The sequence below is a fragment of the Paralichthys olivaceus genome, chromosome 3 (assembly GCF_024713975.1).
Source record: "Paralichthys olivaceus isolate ysfri-2021 chromosome 3, ASM2471397v2, whole genome shotgun sequence".
In the NCBI taxonomy this organism is placed as follows: Eukaryota; Metazoa; Chordata; class Actinopteri; order Pleuronectiformes; family Paralichthyidae; genus Paralichthys; species Paralichthys olivaceus.
The window spans coordinates 7,569,161-7,596,355 of NC_091095.1; the positions used below are offsets into that span (position 1 = coordinate 7,569,161).

A 27,195-nucleotide genomic window follows, 5' to 3' on the forward strand; every position below is an offset into this window, starting at 1 on the left:
TCATGAAAGTAAAATTGCTATAATTTCTCTTACTCTGAGCATTTCTTTTCCAACATGTCTAACCTAATAAAGACTTTCCCCTCTTTCACCTCTCTCGACCTGATCTTGTGGAACATGTGCTGTGAAGTTGTTTCTGTGACTTCCAGCACCCTCATCTCAAATGAAACCGCGAGCGTCTTCGGTTCTGTCTGTGCTCGGTCAGCCAGGCCTTCCCTCCCTCCCTGTCGATATTTGTGCAGACTTGGTTGCAACAGTAAGTAGATTAAGGGACCAGTGATTGAGGGCAAATCAATTACTGTAGCTCAGTGGTCTGTGTTGGGGAAGGGCAAGGGGGGGGGGGGCACAACCACATAACCCAGCCTCCTTTTTTTTCTAATGGGAGCATCCTGAGCCAGCCATGAGAGTTATATTCGTTACTATAGTTTGTGATCAACCGTGACTTTATAATCACAATGATGATGATGGTGCACGTGTCTGCTTCTAGTGACACGTTAATGTGACATTTATCTCTAGTTATTTCCAATGTGGTGCACAGAAGAAGATTAGGATGTTAGAATGTACGTTACAACCTGTGACTTCGTCACCACAGTTATGTCATTGTCTTGAACTAATTTGACATCACTAGGTTTGTGTGTGACTATTATTATTGGATCTACTGCTAGTAACTGGTACTGCTATCATTAATCATATCTTTATGTCACTATTATTATTCAGGTTAAATATGATTGTTGCACAATTGTTCTTGGTGTCTCTCTCTTTTCTTCTCCAACCCAGCTCTGCTCTCTCCCCCATTTGCTCTACTCGACCCAAACAGTCGAGGCACGTGTCCCCCCCCACAGTGAGTCTGGTTCTAGGGATTTTTTTCTTTCCACTGTTGCCAATGCTTGCTTGTTGTAGGAACTGTCATTATTTATCTATAATTTCTATAAAAGTCTTGACCTTATTACACAAAGTGCCTTGAGATAATGAAGCCTATGGGGCTAAATATTATCAAATTGAAAAGGAGATCAGGAGGTTATATTTGCCTAACTCGTGCTCTAAAGCAGCAGTGACACCCTCTTATGTGCCAGGTATCTATTAGAAAGATGGACTCATTTGGAACAGGTGAAGGGATTTAGCTCCAGCCAGGTTCTCAGGATATTTCCTCTGAGACCAACCTGCTTCCTCACATACTGTATATCTTCATCCCTCTGACATGTACCACATCAGCTCCTTTGCCAGGGAGGTGGTGGTGTGTGTGATGCGGGGCGGCTCCTCTCCTCCCACCGCCTCCTCCTCCTCCCTGTCCGCCCGCCCAGCAGCGGACTCCGTCATTCCGCCTCCTGGTCCCACACTTGTTGGATGTGTACGTTTGAATTTCATGCTTCCTGCAGCTGCCTCTGCTCTCCTGGTGTTTTTGGGAACACCGCTTCTGAGCGTGAAGGTTACAGCGATTTTACTGGTTACATGCGCGTAAAAGGCGCGTATCCCGACGCGCCGTGGCCGTCCCTGTGCCTGCATGTTGACTCCTGTCGTTGGTGTCCCCTGGTCGTGTCTGTCCCTGCGCTCGTCCCTCTGACCTCTAGTCTGCTGGTGCCACAGCGGGAGCGTGGGGTGTTCCTGGCGGCGTTGTGCGCTCTGGACTCCGGCTCATCCTTGGAGAAGTTCCGTCGCAGTCCCATGCACAACGCGTCTCCTCTTCCTCCTCCTGCTGCTGAGATAAGAGTACTGGTGACTTTTCATGGTCAAACTCCACAGGATTAGCCCGAGTTGGACAGACGGACCATGTAACCAGATCAGGTATGTGAACTGATGAAAATGTGGGAGATGGGGGTATCACACTTCTTGTTTCCTCTGAGGAAAACGTTTCCAATTTCTCAACCTCTGGATTCAAATGTCAGAGTTGGCAGATATGTCTCTGGCCCTGGACCTTTGGTGTGAAGAAGAGAATGTCACATTGTCCTGCGCAGAAATGTGACTCCAGCTATCGTTTCACTTCAAATTAAACGTGAGATGTGTCTTTATGGCTGCCAGAGGAGGTGGAATGACAGAGGAGCAGCTCAGCAGGAGCTGGAGTCTTGGGGGGGTTTGCCATTTTGCTGCTGCTGCTGTGATCTCCTTTCACACTGGTTCAGTCTGGTCTGTGTGGCCTGCTGCTGCATCATTTCAATCAGAGAAGGTGGTCAAGGCAGTGATAGTCCTGGTGATTGTCACCTGTATTTAATTATATATATCATGACACATGTATGACAGAGGGGACAAAGTGGAGGCTCCTGAGTTTTTGTGGGTCACTCATCACACTGCTGGATCTAGAGAGGTTCGATTCCCAGAGCAGCTGTGGTGCTGCTGGTTTTTAAAAATGGTTTGGTTCAAAGTGGCTCAATGTATTTTGCACTGAGAATGATCAAATACACGGGTACATGCACAATTACCAAGATATCATTGTACCTTTGATTTCTCTCATCCACTGTGTTAAACATGTTTATAAGACTTTATAATATTGTTTATAATTCAGACTATGAGAGAACAGAGTGCAGATTATATTGTATGTATGTATGTATATGTTGGCTGTTAGAGAGAAACTGTTTCATGCATATGATGAGTATTCAGCAGTCAGTTAAAGAAAAATGTATTTAGTCTAATTCTGGGTTTTATTTTTGAGACATACTGTAAATGTGGCATGCGTAACATCTTTCTTAATCACGTGGTCTTGTGGAGTTGAAGCTGCATGAGACGGTGTCACTGCATGTTTTTTGTCTTCCTTTGTCTCTGCAATGAAGCTGATGAGTAAAATGTTATCATTACATGCAGCAAGAATTGATGAAAGAAACATTTCTCTTCAGGGCTTCGAAATCCGACTGTCCTATGTGACTGGATTGGTAACTTATCCCCTTATGCAATTAGTGTTTTCCTCACAGGCAAATATGTTCACATTCAACATAAACACTTGCAACCAAAATATTCCTTCACTATATGCGAATATCGGTTCAAATACAGTGTGTGAAGTGTATTGATCTCACACATCAACACCCAGCGGCAGGTGCCCGGCTGCTCTGACCCATTTCTCACAGAGGACACTGTGACTAAGTAACTGTTGAGCAGCTTCTGTATATCCTGCTGTCTCCACCACACACACACACACTCACTTCTTAATTTCTCCACCTCCAGTGCCTCCGATACTACAGGAAGTGGGCTGATTTCCCACAGGAGTCTGCAGTCAGGGTTGTCACAGCTAACACAGCATCAGCAGACAAAATGTATTTATGACACAGGAAGTATAATGGAGCTGCTCAGACGGATCAAAACACTGGTAAAATGCAACAAGCCGCTCACAGCATTTGGCCTGTCGGTAGTAAGTTGTTCTGTAGGAGCCTCTCTGGCTTGGAAACTAAATATTTGATCGTCCTCAAGTTAATTTAGGAAATGGCCTCATTAACCCTGCACATCCTCACGTGTCATTATTGCTGGCAGACTGTTTTTATCATCCGTGTTGTTGATGCTGAGAAAAGTTGACATTGGTGACAGCGATAAAATGGACAAAATCACTCTCGGTTGTTATTTTTTGACACATCAGCGTACAGATATTACGTGTTGTTAAGCACTGAAGTGGAATACCACTATACGATGATGCAATACTGCTCTCTGTCTGAATTGCGTAGTTGTATCAACTGTATTTTAAAAGTTTTATAATCTTATTGGATAAATCTTCCTCCAGTGTTTGAAGTGTCTGAGTCAGACATCTGCAAAGTACATTAAAGAACCTTGTATCTTAAACCAACTGTGACGGGTCAATATTTAGTCATCCGTCCATGTTTGCTGGTACGTTGTGACCAACAGTCTTGCATCGTGTCCGCATCAGATTGACATTTAAAGGCGAGTGGGCTCTGTCATGACGCAAAGCTTACTGTAATTAAAATTAAGCCTCTTGCTGTCAAAAGAGAGTCCCCCTCATTACAAACTCAAACCTACTCTGGGTTGTGTGGAATCTAAATGAGATCCTTTTTAATCAAAGTAAAGTCTTTGCCGGTGCAGGAGGAGGCCTGTGCATCACAGATTTAGTCTCTCTTGCTTTCTGGAGGCAGATTACTGTACTCAGCCTACTTTTGGTTGTTAAGTCATGTCTGGCTTCCTCCTCCTGACACTCCACTCAGCATACTTTCTGGGACGACATGCACAGGATAGTGTTTTTGAGTTGTGGTTGTGTTTGCGTGTGTACTTGTTTTTGTGTTTGTATGTATGTTTGTTGGGTTGGAATGGGGAGGGCCTCGAACTGCCCCGGGAAGGGGAAAGTGTTTCAGTGTTTCAGGAGTGGTGTGTGAATTATTTAAAAGCCCCTTAAGGTTTTCTGGCTGCAGGATTGGTATTTCTTGTTGTACAGTTGCAAGTAGAGTTGAGTAGAGTTGAGTGTACTGTAGTCGTGCATTAAAGGTGGAACAGGCTGTGTCCAAACTGCTTCAGCATCACCATGACAGGAGCCTAAGGTCCCAAGCTTCAGTGAGACAGTCAGAGAACCTCGTCTTAAGATCTGCAAAGACCAACCGGCTCAAATGTATCTGGTTTCTGACCTCATCTTCTACTTTTAGCCTTGGAGGAATTAAACAAAGGATGGGGAATCAATTTGTTCCAATGGAAGCTGCTCATGCAGTGCAGACAAGTCTCCCTCTTTATAGTCATGTGCACACAACAGAGCACTGGATGAGCCCGGCTGATATTCATAAACTATACCACAGTAATCCTGATAAAACCTTTTGACTTTTGATGGTTAAATTAGTTTTATGGACAAATTTGAATTCTGTCCTCATAGGATCAACCAAATCAGAAGGACTGTCGGTTCGGGAAATTCATCTAATAGTTGTTTAGATATGTTTTTACTCTAGATTTGATACATATGAAACTTACTCTGTCACCAAACAGAGAGTATGAATGTGCAGACGATCTTGTAGCTGTCAGAGAAAGGATGCAGAGGCTGATCCTGCAGGTGCACACTCAGTGATCTCAAATCAACAGTGGAACCACATGTTTGATGTTTCAGGTGAAGTTGAGACACAGATGCACTTCCTCCAATTCAATTCTGTTATTCTATATTTCAATGAGCTAAATTACATCTTAAAATGAATATAAACTTCAGTTTGTCACCAAAAGTCCTATTTTGCAGAGACATCGTGTTTAATTTGTTTCCTGGACTAAATATTTATTGACATTGATTTTGACCTTCAGCAATCATCACCCCCCCCACCCATTCTTCTAGCTACACCACAAGGCGGGGAAAAGTCCTCCCATCGGGAGAAGGGGCATATTATACTGTTTAATATCTATATTCCACAAGAAGAGGGACAGTGAATTATTTTTGTATTGTTGTTTGTCTTATTGTTCATTTTTCCGTTATGTATTTCGAAACATTTTAAAATTCCATTCCAAAAAAAAAGCATCTTTGACTTAAATTGCATTTTGCAGACTATGAACCAGCATGAATTCACCAAGTTAAATTTAGTTTTCGTTCTCCTACAGGTGCGCGACTATGAGCAGGTATCATTTGTCTTCAGTTAAATGTGGCCAGGCGGTATGAAAGCTTGTGGCCTGACTGTGGCATTGTGTAAGGTGGCGGTGGATGTGAACGCAGCTCTGAACGTCGGGCTGCGTGAGGATGAGGCCACTGAGAGGAAGGCTTGTTGGCAGAGCCTGAGGCCTCTGGAACAGAAACGCTGTTATCTGCAAATGTAGCTTGACTGCTGCTGGCTGCTGTATCTGTGGTGACTCATCAAAAACACACTCTCACCCGCACATCCAGACACACGCTTATAAATACACTTCCAGATATATTCAGAACGACAAACACGCATGCACTTTGGAAATGATACAATATTCCTTGACATTTATGTACACACACACGGATAGAATCAGACATGACCATTCAAATACAATCTTCTGAACACTAACGAAGATGCACATGGAAACTGAGGAACACAAACACACGATGTACACTGTCGTACTGGTACTGTAGGTATGATTGACATCCAGCCCTGTCCATTGGGTGCAGGTTGCAGGTGGAGTGCAGTGTCCTTGAGCTGTCAGTCAGGCTCCACCCCCCACTCCTCCCAATTTGGTTGCTGCTTGAAAAAACAAAGATGCGTTGGAAATGCCACACGAAGGGCTCTGTGACAGCAGTTCACAAACCAGTGGGTGGCCACTTGGTTAAGTATCAATGAGGGTCATAGCTGGAGATCTACAGTATATATGCCTCCATACAGCCACAGCAGCTATATGGAGGCATTTTATATATTTCTTTTCTCTTCCATTTTCCTTCCATCCCTTTAATTGATCATCATTTGAAATGTAAAACAAATTTACATCCAACACTCACACTTGCATTTGGCAGGTTGTTTTTCTGATTCTGCACAAGCTGCAATTCCGTGAGGGTCATAGGTCCCAGGACCCAGATAACATCTCTGTAACGTGAGCTGAATATGGATAAATTATGTGCTGGAATATATATTCACCATGAATAAAACATGTTGCACAGCTGAGATTTAAATCTACTCTGATGACGTCAAGACTTTGACTAAAAATGTTTGATTGTTTAAATCTTTATAAATGTCAGTTTACTTTATATATCTATCTATCTATAGATGGATATATATATATATGTATATATGGCCACTTTTGTACACATTCCACAACCTTTTCTTTTATGGTTTATTTGGGTTTTGAGTTATATTTGATGCAAAATTGGAAAATAAACAATAGAAAATGTGAATTTTATGAGTAAGCAAAAAAGTTGCTGGAAACTGAAACTAGAAACTTGAATTACATGCATCTCATATCTTTAACCTGCACTAGTTCACTTTAAACACTCCTTAATGGTAGAATGTTAATAATAATATAGTCATACATTTCCTTTTATGGGGCTAGTAAATACTGAATGCCAGATACAATAAACTCAAGGTCTTTCATTTATATGCAAAATGGTGTAAGTGCATACAGACTGACTTTTAAATAAATCCATGTAAAACAAGATATTATAGGAATCAATTACTTGAAACTATGGAAACTTGTATCCATTCAATCTGAGAAGAGCCTTAAGCTGATTAGTCCAATTTCCATTCATGTAAAGGTTGGGATGTTCTCAAGACATAATGTGGAGGTTGTGGGATATTTGCTGAGTCTGCTGTCTCTTCCTTGCTTATATTATATTATGCTGGAGATTCTGAAGTCGTGTCTCTATTTCTTATTGGCACCTGAAAACAACAGAGGCGTACTTTCCAGTTGTCTTTATTCTCATGTGACATTGATGCAGCAGTTTAATATTTCCTCAGAGGAAAAGTTTATGGCTGCAAAATGAACAGATTTGGGTCATAGGCTCGTCTTCAATACCTCTGTCATGTGTCCAAAACCTCGGAGCTTTACTGACAAGTGAGTTGTGACAGTAGCTCATATAAAATCCTCAATGAGAGTCTCAAGAGGTGAGAGCCACGTCACAACTAATGCAGAGAGATGAGAGGAGATGAGAAGCGTTTGTCCTGGAAGTGTTTCTGCCTCAGTGTGTGTCCCCAGCTGTTGCCCCGGTGGAACAGTGGATTCAGTTACTGTTCCGTCAGCAGAAGGTCAGAAGTGCAGGTTTTTTATCTGCACATCAAAGTGTTGAAATAAACTGAATTACACACCTACTCATTCATTGTCTGGCTGATAGTTTTCAGGCCAAATTAACATCCATTCATCATTCCATCTATTCAATTATTCATTAATTATCTATATCGCTTATCCTTAGTTCCTGTGGAACTGGCGACTCCACTGGTTGGGGAAGAATAAATTAATTTCTATAAAAGTCTATGAGAAAATTACTTTTTCTGAAGAGTTTATGGGGTAATCTTTAGTGAAGCATGATATTCAATTTTAAATTATTGTCACATTTAGAGTCAAGTAGACAATAAAGCTCAGTACGCATTGGGGTATAGATACCATGTGACTAGTACCGTCCAATGGATGCAGGTCGCAAGGTGTTAGTGGGCGTGCATTGTGCTTGAGCTCTCAGGCAGGCTCCACCCCCTGCTCGTCCCTCTATGGTTACTTCTGGTTCCAAAAAACCATATTGGCGCTGGACAAGATGTCAAACAGGAGTTCACAAATTGTGTGTCTCCACCATATCACAGCGCTGACCCAACAACCCTTCACATTCACACCAACGAGTCCAGTTTATCTCTAATTTATCGAATTTAACAGTTGAGGAAAAGGATTGATGGAGACCAAAGGTTGGCACAGACCTGACAGGCTGCGTTATGGCTTTACAAACTCTGTGTTGACAGACCAATATTTGCTGCTGTTTTTTTATATTTGTAGTACAACCTCACAGAATCTGACCTTTATGACAGCCAGTATAGTATTGAGCGTGAAATAGAAATCGAGTAAAGTCAGTTTGATGCCTAAAGGACTGAGCTGTTACAGTTTACTTTCATCCACCGGAATTTGTTTGGTTCAATTCCTCATTGGAAAACAAGGACATCTACTGGTCCTTAGAGAAAGTTAACGATTCATTAAACGCTCACCTCTGCTGCTGTTCTGCTCCTGAGCAAGGCACCTCTGCGGCCCTGCCTTTTCCCCGCTGGCCCTGCCGTCTGTGGCTCCCTCTCTGCCACAGATAAAATGTCTGTGTGAATGTATGCTAATGTAATATTCGTGGTACATTACTCCCTCACAGATAGATGCTGCACCATTTCATTTCCTTTTATGAGACTGCCGTGCTGACCGGCAGAATGGAGGTACAGTAATTACCGCTCCCTCTGTACTGGGTGTGCGTTCAATGATGCCGCACCGCTGCCAAGTGTAAAAGAGAAGCTGGCATATCGCAGGACAGCAGAGGAGGAGCTGAGCAGCTATGATGAAACCTCCTCCCTCCTGCATCCTCGTAAAGCAGAGCGATGTTGAGCGTGTTTTTACGTCAGGTCAGTTTCCCGCTGAAGTTCTTCGTCTGGGCTCGACATAAATTAACCAGGAAATCAATTCAATCTTCCAGTGTGAAGTGGGAGTGAGTCACTGCCTCTGTTCCCTCGAAGAATCTTAACAAGCTGTGGTTGTGCTTGAATCTTAAACTGTCTGTGGTCACACTGAAAGTGACGCACAACCTGTTTCCTGCCCTTGTACCCAACACATGAGGTGTTAACGATCACTGTGTCTCAATACTAATGTGCAGACTTTACTTTTGAGTACAATCCTGTAGTCACAATGTATTCTCTCATCTCTTCATTTTTTTTTACATTGTTAACCTTTAGAAAGAAATGTTGGTTATTTGGTTAAGGTATTCTATAACTATCCATATGTTTAACATGTTAAAATTTGTTCTATTGTCATTACAAAAGCAGTATTCAACTAGAATGGCACTTTGAGATCTCATACGTCTGCTCAGGCAACATAATCTTGTTTACAAATAAACAAACAGACAAAACAAAAAAAACTTAACTTTCTTGGCAGAGATATTCATCTTTTAGAAAGAATATTTGCTTTTTTTCAGCTTGTGTTCTATCATTTCCTATTCAATATTAAGTATTAAAAGTGAAAATATATTGTAAACTGATAACAAAAGAAGTATGCTATAATGATTATAATGCTGAGTGTTCAGTGTTTATCTTTTTAAAGTGTGGTGCGGTGAATCTCTGTTTATGTCTACAGCAGATACAAATATGTTCCATCCCTGTGAGTTTGACCTTTGGCCTCAACATGTGATATTGCTCTCGGAGCCGGTGATGTTTGAAATGAGGTTGATTCCTCTGCTGCAGCCAAATGCACTGGATAAAAGCATTCAGCAATATTGTATTAGCTGAAAGTAGAGCACAGTGACCTTGGCACATTGTCTGTGTGATATGTGGTCCTGTTGTTCCTGTTCACTGGCTGCTTGTTTGCTTCCTGTTTCCAAGCTCAGATCAGCAACTCTGCTGGAAGGTTATTTACTCTCACTATGTGAGCGTTTAAAAAACCTTAGTTCGCATAAAGCATTTTTAACTTGTGTTTTTTTGTCTGCTAGTTAGCGGGATTATGCAAAAACTACTCAACGGATTACCATGAAACTTGGTAAAAGGTTGCATTATGAGTCAAGGACGATTCCTCTAAATTTTGGATCCAGATCAGGGGGAGGAAGCAATAATTCTGTGAGACGTTTATTGTTGATTTCTCAGAGAAAAATTCCTTGTTCTTGAATAAAAAAAAAAATCTGTCATATTAAGGGGACTGATACACAGTTAAATATAATACAATTAGCAGCGATTAGACTGTTAAGTAACGCGCAGTATAAAAACAAAGTCGAGTTTAAAAAGAATGCAAGTCAAATATTTGGATAGTTCTATGTGCAGGGGGCACAGTGCAAAGTATAAATGTTTAATGAGCTTAGAAATGATTAATTAAGTCCAGATCAGTGAATGTGATTGTAGAAGTTGTCACAGTAGCTCCACAGTTGTACAGCAGTAGTTCACATGACTGTAACAGCAGTAACATGTGACTAAAGGTATTCACCTCATCTGGAGTCACAGTGAGAGAAAGGCTGAATCAGGAGCTGGCAGCCTGGAGTACAGTAGCCTGGAGAGCGGCATAACAGCATAATGTACACCAGTGATAAATCTGCCCGTGGTATATTCGCCATCAGAACATGGTCCAGATTGGACGGAGAGACGGGACTCAAACTGCGCTCCAACTCTCTGTCCTCTCGACTCGCTCCATCTTCACAGGGACCAGGCTGTTTTACTGCGTGTATTGATCATGTGCTTTTATAGGGCCAAGAGGATCGTTCCTGGCAGTGGTTTCTCACATTCTTTGCCCCAAATGACCTCCAGCAAAATGAAGTAATTGAACTAAAATGTTCGGTGTCATCAATCTCTGCCTACTGGGCCGTAACTGCTGCGACAGCTTAAGAGGGAAGATGGGATAACGGTTGGTTGAGCTCCTGTGGTTCCCTCAGTGCATCAGAAGGTTTTCAAGGTCACAGGTTGAGAGTGCTCACGTCCAAAAAGTTGTCATCTTGAGTCTTGTTCTGTCACAAACTCTAATAGCTGTAAAATAATGAAAAACAGTTTGTCGTTCTGGGATCAGTTTTGTCTCCATAACACATCATATACGGGATGTCCTTAAACTTATATCTTATGTCAACAACTATTAGATTGATAACTGAAAATTGATTGCGATGAAATTCTTACAGGCAGCCATGGTCCCCAGAGGATGAATCCAGTGGTCGCGCAAATGTAGCAGTGGTGGAATAAAACATTTGCTTCCTGCCGTGAAGCAAATCTGTAGTGTAGCTTTGAGAGTTCAAATTTGGTCAAGTGACCGGCGATGTCACATCCTCAATTAAAAGCAACAGCATGACCCCCCCATTAACTGTGTTGAACCAGCTGAGAATTAATGATGTCATGAAAATAAGTACAGGAACCCAAGATCCAATAATCACTACCTCAACCTCAACCTCAAGGGGACGACAGACCACACAACTCATTCATGATACGTCATTTGTGACCGTGCCCTTACCAAGTGTTTTTCACCCCATTAGGATGATTTATAATAACTGTTGATTGTGTTCTGGCCTTTTCCCCAGCGCCATCATCAGGTTTTATTTGTCACACGTCAATAGAGATATTCCCATGAGCCTCTGCTGTTTCTATTGTTTGTTGTCCTAATTATAAAATGTTCAGTGTTAATTCAGACACCATACTTCTGTCAACTTGTCTGTACTAACATGGCTGTAGTCTAGTTTCTGCTGAAATACACCACGTCAGTGCTATTAAGTAAAACTTTTCAATTTCCCAGGATCCAAGCTGCACTGCAAACACCAAGCAGGAGTGAGCTGTGAACAAACTGCTGTTGTTATTTTACAGCATAAACTAAACTGCCACATTTTACCCATGATTCTACTTTTAAGGGGAAAAATAAGAAAAAGAAAAACCACAATTTCTAAACCGACCCCCTAAATTGTGTTCGCTTCACTCCCGCTCATGCAAAAAATATTTTATAATAACCACATTCACATGCAAACACACATAGACGCCCACACTGGGCCGCAACAGAGACGATGCAGAGAGGGAACAGATAGAGGAAAGCCTGTAACAGGATTAGACAAATTACATTTTAACTGTGACCATGAATCCCATTTGGATGCATGACTTGTTTTCTTTCCACTTACAACAGCAGCCATCGAGTTTGACGAGAAAATGGTGGTTTTCCAAAATAATATGTGCTAAAATTTAGCTTGAATTAATACCTGGAAGTTGCCTTAAACCAAGTTTTTTTTTTTTTTTTATAGATTTATTTTTGGGCACTAAGGCTTTTATTGATAGGAGAGAACTGGTAAGAGCAAGGGAAGACGTGCAGCAAAGGGTCAGAATCGAACCTGTGGCCGCTTCAGGAGGACTCAAGCCTCGTTACAAGGGGTCTTTGCTTGATCAGGTGAACTGTCAGATTTCCTAAACCATATTTTTCAAATGAGAGCTGGACATTGAGAACCAGATCTGAACTATATGTGATGACTATAATCATCACATATATCAGCCGCTTTATTGGTTTCTACATTTTTTTTAATATACTAATCTTGTTATCACAGCAAAAACGTATACATTGGTACGTCTTGAGAATTCTGTCCGACGATTTTGACGATGTTGTCTGATGAATGAACAGGTTAGCGTCTTGCTTTAATACAGTCTGGACATATTGTTAGAATCAAACCTGCGGTCTTTTCTTCCAAGACACTTAGGACAGATGGTGTTGTAGTGTGTGTGCTTGTGTGTGCGTGCGTGTGTGTAGGGCCAAAGACTGATACCAGCTGACTGCTGGCCTGAGCAATTTAAGATCCAAAGAATCAATCTTGTAAAAATCTTCCAGGGCAGTGAAGGTCCTTCAGATACTCCTGAAGACTGATGGCCGAGACTCCAGAGAGAACACTCCATCAGAGAGAGGGAGAGAGAGATAGAGAGGGAGGGAGAGAGGAGGGGTGTTCTCATTACTCTGTTTTGCCAAAAACAGCATCCGGGGATCCTGGGGTATTAAAATATGAGGGGATTTTATTCCGCAGACAAGATAGTTTTACAGGGCAGAGACAAAAGGAGAGCAGCAATAGAAGTGGGCACAATTACATGACAACTAGACGATAAAAAAGCCTGATGAAAGTCGCAAAATATTGAATGCTGGAGACTTCAAGTGGAAAAGCTTTAAAGATCAATTCTCTGGTGTAGAGATGTGCAGTGAATTGTATGATAACATGGCTTAATCTCACATAATGGGCCGTAACAGAATGAACTATACTCTGTTAGAATTTCTCAATTTATTTGAAAAAGTGAAAAAACATAGAGTTGTATCCAGTGATTTAACAGATAATGAGCCCCACGTACAGTGAGTCGTATCAAAGTGTGATATAACGAGCCATTAGCGCTGTGCATCAGAGTATGATATGTCGCAACAAGATGCAATATAAGATATTTGAGCCGTAACGGGGGATGAAAAATATATTTTCTGCCTCAAGCCAAAATGTTGTAGATACTTTTAGAAAAAGAAGAAAAATTGGCTTCAAAATGAAGCAGAAATGTGCTGTGCCCAGAATGCATTGCAGCTTCAACTCCAGAGGAGGGAAGGAGTCTTTGTCATTGTCGCGCTGTGATTCACCTGAGACGCACCTATTATTCACTCAAACTGGTTATTTTGTAAAGTTAAACTATCTGATGCTGTGAAGACTCTGATGTCTTTTCTCTTGCATGTTTTTTTGCCACTGGCTGCAGAGACATTATGTTTTCAGGTTGTCCGTCCATTTGTCCATCGCATTGTTGTGAACATTGTATCTCAAGAACTCCCTGGAGGAATTCCTTCAAATTTGGTAATAACGTTTAATTGGACTCAAAGAAAACCTGATTTGATTTTGGTGGTCAAAGGTCAAGGTCATTATAAGGGAGAATCTGTTAAAAACTATGCAGACTGAAACTGCACCGGGTTAGCAAAGGCATACAACCACAGTGCGGTATTTCTAGTGTTACGTGTTAGCCTGTGTGAATACTGCATGTGTATGTGTGTCTTATCAGTATACAGGGCTCTTCAGGCAGTATGGGGGATTGAGGGCCACTCTAATCTGGACCCAGTGGTGACTGATCCAGCTTTCTTTCTGTCTGTGCTCAGCATGCACGTGTGTGTGTGTGTGTGTGTGTGTGTGTGTGTGTGTGTGTGTGTGTGTGTGTGTGTGTGTGTGTGTGTGTGTGTGTGTGTGTGTGTGTGCGCGCCCGCGCGCAGATATCTCATTGTCTCTACAGTTTGTCAAATGAAGTGAACTTAAATTAATCTAACAAACAAGTTTGTCCCAAAGTGCTTGCAGAGCAATGTAAGAAAAACAAATCTGTGTGTGTGCGTGTGTGTGTCTGTCTGAGTAAAGGATGATGTGGTGACAGCGGTGACTCCATTTCCTTCTTGCAGTACAAGTAACCGCGCTGGCATTAATTATGAAAAATCGTGTGGTGTACTCAGTCTGAGATTGCATGCATTGGAGAGAGTTATGATGAATGAAGTTGAGAGGAATCTGTCAGCTGCCGTCCCGTTCGGTCCCCACAAATAATTGAAGGCTAGTGTACTTTCTGACAGAAACATGCTTTATGAGCTTGGTGCCAGTGTATCAGTTCAGTTCGCTGCCGGTGGAAGCAGCGCTGCTTTTTCTCTCCAGTGGAGAGTCTGAAAACAGCTTCTTACAATCAGATTAGAATTAAATCCATCAAAATTAAAAAATATAGTATCAGTTTTAAACATGCAGGTAATCAATGATTTTTAAGTGTCATTGCGATGGACACAAATAAATCCACAATGTGTTGAATAGACAAAAAGGACAACGACTAGAAAACATGAGAAAATATTGGTGTAGCTCACACAAACCTGCAGGTACAGATCAGCCCACTGTGGGAATCAGACTTTAAAATGTGGAAGATCTGTGGCTCCAGGAGGGAGACTATGAAGTCTCCTTCTCAGTCCCCATGTCGCCTGCTTCTGAGAGGCAAGTAGCCCACAGCCACATTAGTCACTGGTAGCTTAGCACACCACAATCTTTGACCTGTCTGCAGTCGCTAGACGTTGCATTGATATTGGTGGATTGCACTGGTTTGGATCCAGGATCTCTTTAGTCTGGTTAATTAATATGAATCTGCACAGTGATGGACTGACAAACATCATCTATCACATCACATGCACAGTTTATTCACTCGTCAGACAACAGGACTCATAAGTGACAGGCTGAGTCTTCTATAATGCAGAAAGGTGTGAATACATTTGTGTGTTTACTTACATGTGCAGCGCTACAATTCCTTCATCACCTCCCCTTTATTCATGTTATTTCCTACTTCCTTCATTCTTACATACGTGTTTACCTCCTCTATACATTCATCCCTCCATTTTTTCATCCATCCATTCCTTTGTCTACCCACAGGACAGAATGGACCCTCCCTCCAACTCAATCATCAGTTTGACATGTTTTTATCAAAGGAATAGATTTCACTTCTCCTGGACAAGCCTCAGTCTGCAGATTAAACCCCCCAACCGACTGAGGCCTTCGCTGCTAAATCACTTTTACTGCTGCCCCTCCGCAACGTGCAAGAGCAGCATGTGCTTGTGTGTGTGGAACATGGTTGAGAATTTCAAGATGTTTAAATATCTTTGAGGTTTTTAATTCAAACTATTTTCTATCTTTCCTCTCTGTCCTCAAAATGTTTTGCAAGAAGTTTTTCCATGTTCTGTTTCACAGATTTTTGCTGTGGAGCTGGAAATCTGCACAAGTAATGATTAACTGTTGAGGATGAGTAGACAATGACAGAAACTCATGAACAAACATCCAAGAGAGAAGACATCACATGCTTTCACTGAGTGTAGTGGCAATGTTGTGTTTATGCACGGCAGATGGATACAGCAGTAAACAAGTGCATGAAGATGTATTGTTATTAAACACAAATACCACGTTTTTGTGGTATTTTTAGGGGAACAAAGCATTGAATGGTATTGCATGACATTACACTACATTTGTTTCTGTCCTGTTGGTGCCACCTTGTGGAGAAAATGTTTTGACTTTGGCTGAGGGGTAGAGCGGTCGTCCTCCAACCAGAAGGTCAGCAGTTCAATCCCCATTTGCATGCTGAAGTGTCCTTGGGCAAGATGCTGAACCCCGAAACAAAAACAACCCATAGAACAAAAGTGCTGCTTATAGATGCACTGTATGTGTGTGTGAATGGCAAACTGTACTGTAAAGTGCTTTGAGTGGTCATCAAGACTAGAAAATTGCAATATGAATACAAACCATTTACTTTTCTTTCCCTCTTGTTTCCCTTTTCTCCTCCTCTCCTCAGAGATGTTCATACAGTGTGGCTATCCAGCGGTGGGACCTCTCATCTTTGACCTGTGATTTGACCTTTGCCACCTTCAAACACTCTTCTGATGTAAGTCTGTGTGTTCTATCCAACAAATATAATTAGGTCTTCATCATTTATCTGGTTTGAGGTGTGGGGACTGTGAAGGCCAGAAAATATGATTCATATAATTTTCATACTCATAAACTCCTTCATGCCTTTTATGCAGCCATCGGCTTTTGCTTGTTTCTCCTGTCATTTATTCAATGTAATATTTTTGGTCATCAGTAGATGGATGGATAAATGGATGGATGGATAGAAAGATGTGAATATGCGTCTGTTATTTAATTCAACTTCTACTGTTATTTCTCTGATTTCAGGTGTTAAGCAACTTTGCTGAACGTGAGTATCATGACAGTAATTATGAAGTTTATTCTGTTTTGTCAGTTCAAAACATATATTTCCAACAATGTAGTGGTTCTTTTTGTTTGAAATATGCGTTCACATTTAATCACTTGATGTTATATTTCAAAATAAAGTTCCCTATATGTTTATATACAGACAAGCTACATGACGAACATGATGTGGTCAGTTTAGCTTCAAACATTAAAGCTTTGTGTCAGAGCTGTGCAGCGTGATTAATGTGTCCCTGTGTTCACGTCATTTACTGGACGTTCTCCATTTTTGTCACATAATTATAGAATGACCTTTTCTGAAGTTTGCTCCACTACCGTACTTACATAGGAAATATATTCCAGCAGATTGCCTCTCTGTTTACTGGAATACTGACATTTGCGTGATTTAATTAAACTTCAAATCTTCTGAGGAGCAGGTCGTTGATGATGTAACTTCCTGTGCCTGTGTCAGAGTTTGATGGAGAGCTGGTCGGATGACAGCTGGAACTGTTGTCATAACCGGAGGAATACTGGCCACAGTGATACTTCTGTGTATCATAGCTGTGCTCTGTTACTGTAGACTCCAGGTGTGTATTTGTGTTGTTGTTATGTACTTTATGCTATGGTTATATATATGTATATATGTACACAAAGCATGTTTACACACAGTAAGCCACTATATTAATTCATAGTCACCTTTTATTTTCATGTTGAAAATACTACTTGCAAATACATCTGTACCATTGGGGGAAAATGTACCCTGTTAAAGCAGCAAAAAGGAGATAGTAAAAGTAATTAATATGTAAAAATGTCAATATAAATACAAGGAGCTATAAATATAAAAAGTAATTTGTATAATATAAACATATTATATACAGTGTTCTAGTATTCCACATATATGGAATTCTAATTACACGCATAAGCTATTATTCTTTTATTTTTTTGTACTGTTTGTACAAATTGATGCAAGAATCTTAATTTGGACATATGGATGTAAAACCACAACTGAACTACTGAATTCCTCATGTATGTTAATAATATCAAACTAAAAATACTGTAAGATATAGACAGTAATGAACCCAGATTGCAGACCTGGAGTAATAAATGTTTGTTATGAATATGTGTTGAAAAGTACTTTTGTTTGACAAGGTTACGACAGTGTGATTCTGTCTTTCATGTAGTACTACTGCTGTAAGAAGAATGGGTCTGACAGCGGCTCCATCTCTCAGCAACACTTTGCCTGCAACTCCTGCAGTGTCACCGGCCTGGACGGATCGATCATCAGCCCCTTGTCCCTTTCACCGCCGGAGCTGGCCAGATCCTCCAATCCCGCCAAGCCCGGCGGGGGTCGACGCAGCTACTGCCCCAGCTGCTCGCCCTACGACTCGCCCTTCTACATTCGCACCACCGATGAGATGCGCAATGGTGGCGAGCGCATCACCTACATGCCCACACACTATGAGAACCAGGCACTGGCGATGCCGCTGCCCGCCGTCCGAGGCTCCCTGCTGAGGGAGACTCAGAGAGGGCGGCCTCCTGATTTCTACACCAATACCCGCGCCATCAGCACCGAGGTGTGACCGGCCCGAAACCCCATGACACATAACACCACCCACACACACACTCACACTCACACACACACACTCACACACACCAGCACCAACACTAACAAGACCACAGAAGGGATTTTACAGCAGCCACCAGTGTGGATGTACTGGATGAAGTTTCACTGTATGTGCAGATACATTCTCAGATTGAATTAGGGTTGGGGGAGATTGAAGTGAGGATTACTTCTGAACACTAAAGTTCAAACCTTCACTTCACTTTATACTATATAGATTTTAAATATTCATGTTCATAAAGACAATAACTATATAAATGATAAAGTTGTAGCCGTAAAACGTCCTGTGAGAAAACGTCCCTCTATGCTTCCACGTGAGGGGAACGGTTGTGCACTGTCTGTTGACTGTTACAGTAACTTTAATGACTGAGGGCTAATTTCTTCACTGAGAGAATTCTATGGGTTCCTCTTGCTGCATATCTTCCAACAACTGCCGAAATGACAAAATGAAACTGTGTTATGAAATGTGTGAGTAACTATGAAGCAACTGTGTCATAATAGAGACTGAAATGCATTTGAAAAAGTTACAAGGGCAGTATAATGAGTGGAGCATCCCATTTGCAGTTTTCTGGATCTTTGGAAGCATGTTAGAGTCACAGGAAAGGAAGAAGAGTGCACACGAGTGGAGCTTTGTCTATGCAAGCAAACTACTGCAGCTCTTCATCTCCAGGACTCTCCTGTCAGCAGTTTCCATCTCATCTACTTTATTGGAGGAACATCTTGAGCAGCGTGGACACCCAGTGAGCTACGACCGTGACGTTAGACCTACAAGCTTTTAAACCTGGATCATGGATACAGTAGTCGGGTTGCCAGATCTAGCGCTGGACCACCACTTTGTCCCCACTGAAGTGTAAACCTGTGAATTATCGAGGATGCCTGGCTGAGCCCTTGAACGCAACAGTGGTACGCTGGAAAAAAACTGATAGAATTTCTCTTAACTGACAGTGATGCAAAAAGTTAAAACGTTTGACGTGTAAATATGAACTGGAACGAAAGCGTCTTCTTGATGGAGAGAGATGCACCCTGGGATCTGAACTATGTATTTTGAATGAGGGAGTGTGATTTACTAGTTTGTGCTATTTTGTCAACACACTCCTGCTATACTCCTGTACTACTCTCATGTTGAATCTTTGAACTGCAATTAACTATTTCATTTATTTTCATGTTGTTTTCTTTTATCTTTTTCATATTGTGAGAACGTCAGAGAACACGTTTATGTGATTGGAAACAGTTTCACTTAATTTTCTCTTTGTCCGGTGTTACTTGCCATTCGTGATGATAATTCCAGTGATATTTGTCTTTGTATTTCCGTGTACAGGACTCAGAGGCTGTTTAAGGAAACCTCACTGACTTGCATGGTGTGATATTGTTTGGATAAGTTTGCAAGGTTTTTGGACTGGCCACGTGTTATCAATCAAGCATTAAGCAAAGAAAATACAACCTTTACCAATGTTATTAAAGTCCATTTATCAGCAACTACTTAATTTCTTTCTAAATTACTTTTACCTTTAGGTTAAATAGAGCTGTTAAGATTTGCATCTTTAATCTTCTCAAGACCATTTTACACCTGATTTTCTCCGGATGAACTAGAAAGAACAAATAAATGTACAGAGGACTGTTAAAATGAAAGCTTGTCACAAAACATTAACTTATTTGCTTTTAGGGAAACTGGTGAAATCTAGTCTGAAACATCTCTAAAGAGGATTTAGAGTTTTAAAATGTTGTTGTCCACTTCTACAGATTCATTGTCATTATTCATTTATTTATTCATTGTATTAACTATCTATTTTACTACTTACTTAACTATTTATCTTTGAACATAGGAAAAAAAAGATTTTTAGAAATGTGGGTAAAATGAAAATCGTACATAATAAATACAGAAACAGTAATATTTGACAGTGTTGACTTTTGACAATTAAAGATTTGTAACTGCTTGAAATTGCTTTTTGTGTAATTATTGACAACACACACACACACAGACACACTTTTGTCATTGAATTTGCTTGAGTTTCATTAACATATCAAAAAAGAAACTGTAGAGTTTCAGTCATGGCCTCTTAAGTACTTTGACCTTCAGCTAATGAATGTCATGAGGCAAACAACCACTACCAGATGCTGAAATTATTTTTCAGAACAAAGCATTCATTTAGCATGTTGTTTACCCACTACGGGCAAAACTTTAAAATTCCTAACTTTTAGTAGTTTTTATGTTTTCCACAATCAGAATTTAAGGGATTGACCAGAAGGCAACATAACATATGTTTATCAGATTACTCGCGATGAGTCTGGCCACATAGGTGTCAGTATTTATTATTATTATTTAGAAGTATTTATTTTGGCCACGAATTAGATTAAGTTCAGTGTGTAAGATTTATGTGAAAGGGATTTATTGGCAGATACTGAATATAAAATAATCCTAGTAATTTTTTCACTACACGTTGTTTTCTTCACCCTAGAATGAGTCCTTTATATTTAAATACTTCAAATTTAAATCAGGAGCAGCTCCTCTATACTGAGAACATCATGTTTTTTACAGTCGCCCAGACCGGACAAATTAAACATCTTTTGAGATTTTATGACAACCGAAGGTTTCCACAGGTTCTCTGTCATGTTTGGAAGGGGGGGGGGGTGAGGGGTATTCAGCTGCAACACGCAACTTCACCACTAGATGTCACTAAATTCCACACACTGAACCTTTAAGTTGTGCAGGAGACCTTCAAACATACAGGGGATATTCAACATCTAGTCCTATAATCTGTATTCTAATCCTGCACATGTTGAATGTGAGAACAAATTCTCTACGTGACAAATGTAAACAAACCTGGACTCCAAGGACGTGCACGAGCCAGAGGACTGCAGCGCATGCGCAAAACGGAGCTAAAAATACCAAACGGAGTGGTTCCTCCTCCCGGACACACACGATCTTCGGGTGCAGCTCCACTGACAGCTAGCAGCGAGCAACTCGTCAACGATCCCAACAAGTGAGTTGACAGCTCTGTCCCCCCCCCTCTGTCCGCTCCACACCCTCATGTACGAGCGGTGGGGACAGCAGGGTGCTTATCCTTCTCCTCTGCCGTCAGTCCTGCCCCGGAGCCGGGCCGGGTGTCGCTAAAGAGAGCCCGCTCCTCCGCCTCTCCTACTCCAACTCTGGACTTTGGGCTGGTTAGCGTTAGCCAAACTTAGCTTTAGCTCGCAACGCATAGCACCGGACACTTCCTGTTTGGGCTCCCGTCACCTGTTAGCTAGCAGACAACTACCTGATTTACTCGCTAACCCATTTTTATACAATTGCCGCGGCGAGGATCCCACTTCAGTGACTGTAACGGGTGAGTTAGCCTGTCGCTAGCTAATCCGTCTTCCCCCTGTGTTGCTGTAAAAGAGGGGTCTGCGTTTTGCAAGACTCCCGGTGCTGTGTACTTCATCACAGTGCCATGGTCATTTGATTTAATCCACTAAATGTTGGTTTAACTGCTGTTGTAAAGGGGAAAGGCTGACATGCGGAAAGTAGCCTGCTACTAATGCTGCTGGGATATGGTGAGCCTCCTCCAGGCCTGCAGACACCAGTGACTGGAGGAATAATAGTTCACAGCAGACACTAATAAAAACAAACACACCCTAACATTGTAGAAGACAGTGTTCCTTTCAGATTTGAGGCCACGACTTACGAGCACTGACACGACTGGAGCATCAACACTTGAGTTCATAGATGGTACCACCTGGTAACACTTTTTGAGATTTGCTTTGTTTCTGTGTCTAATCCAGAAACGGCTCCTTGCAGCTTTTGCTTGACATTTTTCATCCAGTTGAGTTTTATGTGACTGGACAGCTCACAGCCGTGTAGTAGAAAATACACCTACCATCTTTTCACAGTAACATCACTGCATCTGCTTGTTGTTGTGTTGTCACAGTGTGCCTCAGTGGACATGAGGGAGGTCTTTTTACAGCTTACCACCAAACTAGCAAGTATATGGAATAATAACATGCACTGAACTATATTCATGGTAGTTTGTATATGTTTGTATTTAGGATAAACAGACAGCGGATCATGTGTATTTGCCTAGAAAAATAACTATGGCTGCAGGTTTAGACTGAGATGTAATTCACTGACAGATGTTGGGTGTCACTAAAAGGCAGACACTTGGTTTCTGTCCCAGCTGCAGGAAAGCTGAACTCTTTGTTTTTCTGGGGATGTGTGGAGTCACCCGGCTCAGATGTTTTGGACTTATTGAAGTTACTGGTGTCTGATGGATGCTTCAACAGAAAGAAAAAGACACGTACAGGGAAATGAACTCCCAACCCTGGCAGTGCTTGAGTTGCACCCTAATCCCTGCGTGGAGTCACCCTCCAAAGACAGCTTTGTTACAGTTGATCTGCTATAAACCTGATTGATGAACAAGGCTTTCATTGCTTCATAGCCAACAGAGACAAAACCATAGAACATGACTAGACTAAATAGGTCGTGTAGGCAATTCTTTGTGTATGTATAGTTAGTATAAACATAACCAGCTTAACCCAAACAATGGCTTTATTTTAATAACTACTGAACAGGTTTGCCATCTTGCAATGACAAGTATGTTCAGTGTGCTCATGACCCATAATTAACTTGTTGATTAGGAGGCAGGAAACAGATGACATCAGGTTGAAGTTGGTCTTCTTAAGTTGTCGCCTTCATAACAAAGTCAGCCAGGTCATGAAGCAGATGGAGGTAGAGTGAGCCATACATCAGATATTTAAGTAAGTAAAACCAGAGTCAAATTCTTCTTGTGCGTTCACATACCTGGCAATAAAAGTGATTCTGATTCAGATTTAGCCACCACCACCTACAGTCAGTCAGAAGAGACGCGTGACTAAGCTTGCTCACTCATGCATTTTGCACTCAGTATCTTTCACGATATAAAACTTCCATCAGATTGTATGTAATCCTAACTTTTGCATTTTCAATCGTGGAACTTAAATGAAGTTTACCCCTCCTGACTCTCGAACAGTGTTTACAGTATTCTGTCTGTTGATACTGTTGTATCTCAGCAGGGCAAGTCAACCCTCTGAAAGACATGCACCCAAAGACATGACGTAGTTGCTTCGCCCAGCTCCTGTGGGTGCTATGCAGTCTGTCTACACCACTGGCCATTCACAGTTTCCACACAGGCAGTTGTTGGCGAGCAAGGCTGCCAACTGGGACTGGCGGAGAAGGCTGGTAATGACTGGGTGTACATTTGCTCTGGTGTTTAGAGCCAGTGAGAAAGCAACTGCCCCGCCACCGAAGGACATTGAGACTAGGAGAGAATGGAAACATTCTAATCTGGATGAATACTGTTGTGTACTATGTGTGTAATTACTTGCTGTTAGTGCTTGACAACTCATGGATACCTATAAATTAGTCTTCAATTAATGAATCCTTCAAAGTCATCCACCATATTTAAGTGCAATAGGTCTGACATGATAATATTTCAGCAAACACACTAATCAAAGCTTTGGTTAATCATGTTAGGGATGCTCTGTACTTAAAAATTAATGACCACTTCGGTGTGGTTGGAGTGTTCATCACATGATTCAGAACCAGTTTGACATCAGAAGAAGAGACATGAGATCTGGTGGACATTTCCTCTCAATGACACAGATTCTCATCCTGCCTTTACTCTGTGTTTCTTATCTCGGTTGCTTGTCATTGCAGCTCTGTCCAGCAAAGTGAATTAGTGGAACTGTTCACTTTTTTGCTTCATGCTCTTTTCCGCATAATCGAATAGGTGTGATCGGAGCACATGATGCCGTTGCTTCTCCCATGTTGTGTTTGCGTGCATGCACATGCGTGTATGAATTTAATTTGCCCGGGTTAAGTTTGTATGAAAGCCTTTTGTGTGTATGTGAGCATGTCCCTGTGAGTGAATGAATGACCCTCTTCATGCTTTTGTCCTCAACAGTGTGTGTGTGTGTGTGTGTGTGTGTGTGTGTGTGTGTGTGTGTGTGTGTGTGTGTGTGTGTGTGTGTGTGTGTGTGTGTTTCTCTTCCACAGCATTATCATAAACTCTAAACTTAAAACCCCGGCTGTTTGATAGCAGCTTGAGCTTCACATCATTTACACAAAATCTCAGTGTTTTTACTATACTATAGTAAAAAATAACAGTAAATATAATTAATATAACACATAAGAAGCAAATCTTTATGATTTAGTGGCTGAAAAAAATTAAGTTTGGCAACTTTGCTACTAAAACCTTATCGAGTACCAAAATAACTACATATTCATTGATCATGTGATTTGTACATTCGTTTTTGTAGGAGGTAAATGTGACTTTTGCTGCAATAGATGTTATAGGTTTCACCAATTGTTTCAAAAATTCAAAATGTCCTTTTCTTTATTTATTGTAACAGTACTTTACAACAGTTTTGCGGACTTTCTTAATTATATATTCAGAACAATGTAAGTGTCACATAACTTTTTCTGCTTTCTTGCTCACAGTAAAAGTTAAGTATCGGCCATCATGGTGTGTTTGTTTGTGGTGCAGGCCAACTCACAGCAAAACTAATGAGCCAGCAGGATGTAACATGTACAGACAATGGGTTGGTGCAGATCTGCAGAAAGACATTTTCAGGGGGCTGGTCTTCTGGTGCTGAGTCTGTAGAAGTAACAGGAATAAAAATACATACATATAAAAAAGGCATTCGTGCAGATAATGTCCTCACAAGAGTTGATTCGAAAATACCTATCAATGTTTTGTCACATATCGGACAATGGTGGATGTAATTATGCCAGTTAATTTCTAACTGTTGCAATACTATTCCATCAGGGCTTAGTATAATAACTGAATGTTCAACAGAAACAAAAAGCTGTTGTAAGAAATCCACTGAAGCTTTAGGATGTAATCGTTTAATTTCAGGTTAGGATATTGTGTGGGTGTCATGAACTCAGAGATGACATGTTGCTTAGAGTCATTTTTGCATGGACTCACAGCTAAACCAAAATGTGGTTTCCACAACCAGGAAGTTGTTTTGCTGTTGTCTGACAGGTCTTTGGTGTGACTGTGTGCACGATGGGTGTGTTTTGTTTTAGAGCCAAGTTGATTTGCACATTACAGTGACACAGCTGCTCACAGCACATAAATTGTGACACATTAAACCTTGATTTATTGAAAAGGACAAAGCATTCACTGGTCTCTTAATAGATTGAGATACTCATTGTAGTCTTTGACTTATCATCTTATGACCAGATAATTAAGAAAGTTGCTGAAAAGAGAATTTCCCAAAGCAACACCATGAATCTTTTTAACCTTAACATAGCAGCTTCAGAATAGTTTTGTCTTGGAACAGAGGTGTGTAACTGATTGATAGTCACAGCCTATAATTGCCTATAATTGAATCTGGGCCAGCAAGGTCACGAGTCATGCCTAACTGTAGATCAGTTAAAAAAGATTTATTTAATATTCAGCAAGGAAACTTTTAAAATATCGAGAATATTAAACAGAGTTTGGTCTATTTGTTACAGCTGCAGCTCATCTGGTTCAGGAAGCCAGGGATCATGGGTAATATCCACAGTTCAGTGGTGTTTCAGTTCAGTGAGTGGGACTACACAGTCAAGAGATCGATAGGCTTTCTCTAGATGAAAACTACTCCATCTCTCACAGAGAACAGAATTTATCATGACGTGTGGCTGCAGAGGGTGCTGTTGCTCAGGAAACAGCTACATGGTGTTGCTTTAACCATTTCACTGCTTAAACTGCTTCATGTTGCTTCATTTGTTGTGCATGCAGACTGCATACAGAGCTGGGGTGGACAGGAGAGGGAAGGGGAGAGATTTAACCCTGGTCTCCCCCGCTGACCCTGAGTAAACCAGCCAGCCATGGATGACAGCTCCTCACTGGGAAAAGTCAGCAGCTCAACCGAGTCCGTGGCCACCGTTACCAGTGAGGAGTTCGTTCTGGTACAGCCCAGTGCAGCCGGGTCACCACAGGGCTCTGAGGGCAAACCGAGACTCAAGGTCAGAATCACACCTGGACAGACACATTCTTACACCTGCAATTTTTTTCATTTTCCCATTTCACAAAAGTCTTCAAAACTGAGCCAAAAGATTTAACAGAGCAGCTAAGAGAGTTTTACCTGGAATTACTCATGTGGTTTTGCTGTTTGATTACAACCAAGCAGCACATGATTCACACACTTTTGGCAAAGGAGTGAGGAAGCCCCTGTCTGTCCTCTTCTATCTTAATGTTTCCTTTTCCTCACCATGTTTAATCTCTCCTTATTTCTCTCTGTCCCTGTCCTAATGTGTTTTTCCCTTTTCCTCCTCTATTAGATGTCTTGTAATGGGAGCGAGCAGCTGGAAAGAGCCATGGAGGATGTGTTGGACGATGATGATGATGATCAGGTGAAGGTGGAGAAGAGCAGCGTGGAAAAAATGGAGAAGAACAAGGACCCAGAGAGCCAAGTCCTGGAGCCACCACCTCCAGGTATACTCTCACCTCTTGACCTTTCAGCTCAATTTACACTTACTGCCTTTTATTTAACAGAATATAAAAAGCAGATAATTTCAAAATGTTCATATTTCAGTGAGCTTTGCTGCGAAGAAACCCAACAAATAATTGATGATAGTGCTTATACTTGGCTTATCTCCTACTTCACTGGCATTTCATATCAGAGTGGAAATACCAATTTGTAATGCATTCTTGGATGAAAAAATGTTTAACACTGACCAGAGAACCTTGAAAAGATGCAGCTGCATATTCATACCATTGAGAATCCAAATTCAAGTCTCGCCGTTACAGATTGGCAGTGCTGCTATCTGAACTTGTTGACATTGCTCTATTGTTGCATACGTATATCAGCAAGGACGGGTTGGCCCAGACATCAGAAGAGAAACCCACACTCTCAACTGTGACTTATA

The 27,195-nt window shown here is 41.3% G+C and overlaps 2 protein-coding genes and 1 long non-coding RNA gene across 7 annotated transcripts in view; 2 read left to right on the forward strand and 1 right to left on the reverse strand.

Moving 5' to 3' along the window:
* The first annotated feature begins 1,278 nt into the window (after positions 1–1,278).
* fam163ab (family with sequence similarity 163 member Ab) lies at positions 1,279–20,262 on the forward strand. 2 transcript variants are annotated; one of them, XM_069521764.1, is made up of 5 exons: positions 1,279–1,779; positions 16,308–16,397; positions 16,688–16,709; positions 17,140–17,289; positions 17,884–20,262. In XM_069521764.1, exons 4-5 carry the CDS (start codon positions 17,197–17,199, stop codon positions 18,280–18,282), a joined length of 492 nt encoding a protein of 163 aa, XP_069377865.1. In that variant the 5' UTR covers positions 1,279–1,779; positions 16,308–16,397; positions 16,688–16,709; positions 17,140–17,196; the 3' UTR covers positions 18,283–20,262. The 2 variants fall into 2 exon arrangements, with proteins under 2 accessions (XP_069377865.1, XP_019954102.2); XM_020098543.2 differs by having other exon boundaries at positions 1,283–1,779; positions 17,175–17,289.
* On the reverse strand, positions 7,233–9,606 carry LOC138407313 (uncharacterized). The gene is made up of 2 exons (XR_011240744.1): positions 8,520–9,606; positions 7,233–7,602 (listed from the first exon to the last, which is right to left on the reverse strand). It is a non-coding gene; the product is annotated as an uncharacterized lncRNA (long non-coding RNA).
* A 919-nt stretch (positions 20,263–21,181) lies between the features above and the next one.
* rabgap1l (RAB GTPase activating protein 1-like) overlaps positions 21,182–27,195 on the forward strand; it is a 93,708-nt gene continuing 87,694 nt past the window's right edge. For 2 of the 4 annotated variants that reach the window (XM_020098526.2, XM_020098528.2), the window contains exons 1-3: positions 21,182–21,304; positions 26,066–26,292; positions 26,608–26,761. In XM_020098526.2, the coding sequence (XP_019954085.2) occupies positions 26,155–26,292; positions 26,608–26,761 (292 nt within the window). In that variant the 5' untranslated portion in view covers positions 21,182–21,304; positions 26,066–26,154. Of the gene's footprint in view, positions 21,650–26,065; positions 26,293–26,607; positions 26,762–27,195 lie in introns of all 4 variants that reach the window. The other 2 variants (XM_020098527.2, XM_069522738.1) reach the window with 1 other exon arrangement.

Excerpts from the sequence above, each read along its gene's own strand:
- fam163ab (XM_069521764.1), top strand. The coding sequence starts at position 17,197 with ATGACAGCTGGAACTGTTGTCATAACCGGAGGAATACTGGCCACAGTG. Across the intron at positions 17,290-17,883 it reads TCTGTTACTGTAGACTCCAG|TACTACTGCTGTAAGAAGAA; the intron begins GTGTGTATTTGT and ends TCTTTCATGTAG.